The sequence below is a fragment of the Neopelma chrysocephalum genome, unplaced genomic scaffold, assembly GCF_003984885.1.
Source record: "Neopelma chrysocephalum unplaced genomic scaffold, ASM398488v2 Primary Assembly neopelma1_95568, whole genome shotgun sequence".
Taxonomy (NCBI): domain Eukaryota; kingdom Metazoa; phylum Chordata; class Aves; order Passeriformes; family Pipridae; genus Neopelma; species Neopelma chrysocephalum.
In genome coordinates this window covers 1-4,491 of record NW_020924238.1, presented here as the reverse complement: position 1 = coordinate 4,491, position 4,491 = coordinate 1, and the positions used below count along the sequence as shown (strand labels likewise).

Below are 4,491 nucleotides of genomic sequence, written 5' to 3'. Positions count from 1 at the left end.
AGAAGGTTTCAAAGACTTTGTGGGTTTCCAGGATCTTTCCATGGTGGGTTTTGTCTCCCCTGAAAATGATTTTTGGGATCTCTGGTGGGGACAGGATGAGGAGGTGACCCCATGGCCAACACCTGCCCCAGTTGGGGGGTCCCACCTTGGTGGCTCCTGGTTGAGCTGAGAAGGTTTCAATGACTTTGGGGGTCTCTAAGATCCTTCCAGGGTGGGTTTTGTTCCCCCTGAAGATAATTTGGGAGCTCTGGTTGACCCCAGGACCCTCAAACTCCCCCTCTCCCCCCCCCCAGGTCGCATCGGGGTCGCCGCCGTCACGGCCGGCCCCGGGGTCACCAACGCGGTGACGGCCGTGAAGAACGCCCAGATGGCCGAGTCCCCCCTGCTGCTGCTGGGAGGGGCGGCTGCCTCGCTGCAGAAGGTGGGAACATCCCAAAAAACACCTTGAAAATACCCCCAAAACCGCCCCAAAAACCGTCCCAGAACCACCTAAAAACCGCCACAAAAACCGCCGCAAAAACCGCCCCAAAAACTACCCCAAAACCGCCCCAGAACCACCTAAAAACCGCCACAAAAACCAGCCCAAAAACTGCCCCAAAATCCACCCCAAAACCCACTCCAAGACCGCCCTAAAAGTGCCCCAAAACCCACCCCAAAACCACCACAAAACCCACCTCAAAAACTACCCGAAAACCACCCCAAAAACTACCCCAAAACCCACCCCAAAACTACCCCAAAACCCACCCCAAAAATCACCCCAAAAACCCACCTGAAAACCACCCCAAAAACACCCCAAAACCACCCCAAAAACACCCCAAAAACCACCTCAAAAACTACCTCAAAAACTACCCCAAAAACCGCCCCAGAACCACCCAAAAACCGCCACAAAAACCAGCTCAAAACTACCTCAAAACCACCCCAAAAACACCCCAAAACCCACCTCAAAAACTACCTGAAAACCACCCCAAAAACTACCCCAAAACCCACCCCAAAACTACCCCAAAAACCGCACCAAGCCCACCCCAAAACCGCCCCAGAACCACCCAAAAACCAGCCCAAAACCACTCCAAAACCACCCCAAAAACCATTCCAAAACTGCCCCAGAAACCGCCCCAGAACCACCCAAAAACCGCCACAAAAGCCAACCCAAAAATACTCCAGAACCACCCCAAAACCACCCCAAAAACCACCTCAAAAACTACCCCAAAACCAGCTCAAAACTACCCCAAAACCACCCGAAAAAAACCTCCAAAACATTCCAAAAACAACCTCAAAAACCACCCCAAAAACCACTCCAAAAACCACCCCGAAACCACCCCAAAACCCACCCCAAAACCACCCCAAAAAACGCCACAAAAACCTGCCCAAAACCACCCCAAAAACACCGCAAAAACCAGCCCAAACCCACCCTAAAAACACCCCAAAACCCACCCCAAAACCTACCCAAAAACCACCCCATAACCACCCCAAGAATCCCCCGAAACCACCCCAGAAACCGTCCCAGAACCACCCAAAAACCAGCCCAAAATCACCCCAAAAATCCCCCAAAACCGGCCCAGAACCACCCCAAAAACACCCCAAAAACCACCCTGGGATGGAAACATGGTTGGTCCTGGGATCCTGGGCTGTGTTTCCCGAGGGGCTGATCCCAGGATCCCGGGCTGATCCCGGCATTCCCTGCTGATCCTGGTCTGATCCCGGAATTCCCTTCTGATCCCGAGATCCCGGGTTGATCCCGGCATTCCCTGCTGATCCCGACATTCCCGTTCTGATCCCGTTATTCCGTTGGTGTCCCCCCAGGGCCGGGGGGCTGATCCCGGCATTCCCGGTTGTGTTTCCCGGGATCCCAGGCTTTGTTTCCCAACGGATTGATCCCGGGATCCCGGGCTGATCCCGTTATTCCCTTGGTGTCCCCGCAGGGCCAGGGGGCTGATCCCAGCTTTCCCTGCTGATCCCAGGATCCCGGGCTGATCCCAGCTTTCCCTGCTGATCCCAGGATCCCGGGCTGATCCCGGCATTCCCTGCTGATCCCGACATTCCCGGTCTGATCCCGTTGTTCCGTTGTTGTCCCCCCAGGGCCGTGGTGCTCTGCAGGACATCGAGCAGCTCTCTCTGTTCCGGACCCTCTGCAAGGTCTCCGTGTCCGTGGGAACCGTGCGGGAAATCGTCCCCACCCTGCGCGGGGCCATCGCCGCCGCACAGAGCGGGACCCCCGGTGAGGGACACCCCAAAAAGAACCCCCAAAAACAGCCCCAGGGGGAGGGAGACCCCAAAAAATAACCCCAGGGGGAGAGGATCGAGGGGGACCCCAAAAAACAGCCCCAATGAGGGACACCCCCAAAAATAACCCCAAAAACAGTCCCGGAGGGAGAGGATCGAGGGGGACCCCAAAAAACAGACCCGGTGAGGGACACCCCCAAAAATAACCCCCAAAAACAGCCCCGGGGGGAGAGGATGGGGAGGGGGACCCCAAAAAATAACCCCAAAAAACAGCCCCGGGGGAGGGAGACCCCAAAAAATAACCCCGGGGGGGAGAGGATGGGGAGGGGGACACCCCACAAAACACCCCCGGTGTGGGACGGGGGGACACCCCGAAAATACCCCCAAAAAACAGCCCCGGGGGGAGAGAACCCCCAAAAATAACCCCATGAGGGGAACACCCCAAAAAACAGCCCCCGGGGGAGAGGATGGGGGACACACCCCAAAAAATAACCCCAAAAAACAGCCCCGGGGGGAGGGAAACCCCAAAAAATAACCCCATGGGGAGGGGATGGGGGGACACCCCCAAAAATAACCCCAAAAAACAGCCCCGGGGGAGAGGATGGGGGGGACACCCCAAAAAATAACCCCGGGGGGAGAGGAACCCCAAAAAATACTCTTGAGCGGGGAGGATATGGGAATCCAAAGAATTTTTGGGGTTCTGAGGCGGGTTTTGGGTTCTGAGGAGGTTTTTGGGGTCCTGAGGCGATTTTTGGGGTCCCGGGGAGTGTTTTGGGGTTCTGAGGAGATTTTTGGGGTCCTGAGGAGATTTTTGGGGTTCTGAGGGTTTTTTTTGCCGTCCTGGGGAGTTTTTGGGTTCCTGAGGCCGTTTTTGGGTTTCCAGGGAGTTTTTGGGGTCCAAGGAGGTTTTTGGGGTCCTGAGGCGGTTTTTGGGGTCCTGAGGAGGTTTTGGGGTCCCCCTGCAGGCCCCGTGTTCGTGGAGCTGCCCATCGATGTGCTGTACCCCTTCCACCTGGTGCAGAGGGAGCTCGGGGGGGCCCGCGGGCCCCGGGGGCTGCGCGGGAAGGTCGTGCACTGGTGAGACTGGGACTCGCTGGGCTGGGCCAGGCTGGGGCTAAACTGGGCTGGTTCAGGGTTAAACTGGACCGGTTTGGGGTTAAACTTGGATGGTTTGGGGTTAAACTGGGCTGGGCTGGACTTGAACTGGGCCAGGGGCTCTGCTGGGCCGAGTCTGGTTTAAACTGGGCCAGGCTGGGGCTAAACTGGGCTGGGCTGGGTTAAACTGAACCAGTTTGGGGTTGAACTGGGCTGGTTTGGGGGCTCAGTCTGGGACTAAACTGGGCTCAGTTTTGGGGTTAAACTGGGCTGGTTTGGGGTTAAACTGGGCTGGTTTGGGGGCTCAGTTTGGGGTTAAACTGGGCTGGTTTGGGGGCTGAGCTGAGCCAGTCTGGGGTTAAACTGGGCTCAGTTTTGGGGTTAAACTGGGCTGGTTTGGGGGCTGAGCTGAGCCAGTCTGGGGCTAAACTGGGCTCAGTTTGGGGTTAAACTGGGCTGGTTTTGTGTTAAACTGGGCTGGTTTGGGGGCTCAGTCTGGGACTAAACAGGGCTCAGTTTTGGGGTTAAACTGGGCTGGTTGGGGTTAAACCGGGCTGGTTTGGGGCTCAGTTTGGGGTTAAACTGGGCTGGTTTGGAGGCTCAGCTGAGCCAGTCTGGGGCTAAACTGGGCTCAGTTTTGGGGTTAAACTGGACTGGTTTGGGGTTAAACCAGGCCGGTTTGGGGGCTGAGCTGAGCCCGTCTGGGGCTAAACTGGGCTGATTTGGGGGCTCAGTTTGGGGTTAAACCAGGCTGGTCTGGGACTAACCTGGGCTCAGTTTTGGGGTTAAACCGGGCTGGTTTGGGACTAACCTGGGCTCAGTTTTGGGGTTAAACTGGGCTGGTTTGGGGTTAAACTGGGCTCAGTTTTGGGGTTAAACCGGGCTGGTTTGGGGGCTGAGCTGAGCCCGCCTGGGGCTAAATCAGCCCCCCGACCCCCTCCCCAGGTACCTGCAGAATTACCTGCACAACCTGTTTGCGGGGGCCTGGGAGCCCCGGGACGTGACCCCCCTGCCCGTCACCGTCCCCGAGGCCACCCCGGAACAGGTCGGGCCTGGGGGGGAACCCGGGGGGGATTTTGGGGGGTCTGGGGGCGGGGACGGAGGGTTGGGAGGGGTTTGGGTGGACCCTGCTGTGAAAGAGGGGGGGTTTGGGGGGTCTGGGGCATCTGGGGAGGG

At 57.6% G+C, this 4,491-nt stretch overlaps 1 protein-coding gene across 1 annotated transcript; it reads left to right on the top strand.

Moving 5' to 3' along the window:
• Nucleotides 1-261: 261 nt before the first annotated feature.
• On the top strand, nt 262-4,360 carry ILVBL (ilvB acetolactate synthase like; the record flags this gene model as incomplete). Its single annotated transcript, XM_027708120.1, has 4 exons — nt 262-421; nt 2,077-2,215; nt 3,186-3,297; nt 4,261-4,360. Coding segments are annotated over 4 exons (511 nt in total), but the record flags the coding sequence as incomplete, so codon positions are not given.
• Nucleotides 4,361-4,491: the final 131 nt, after the last annotated feature.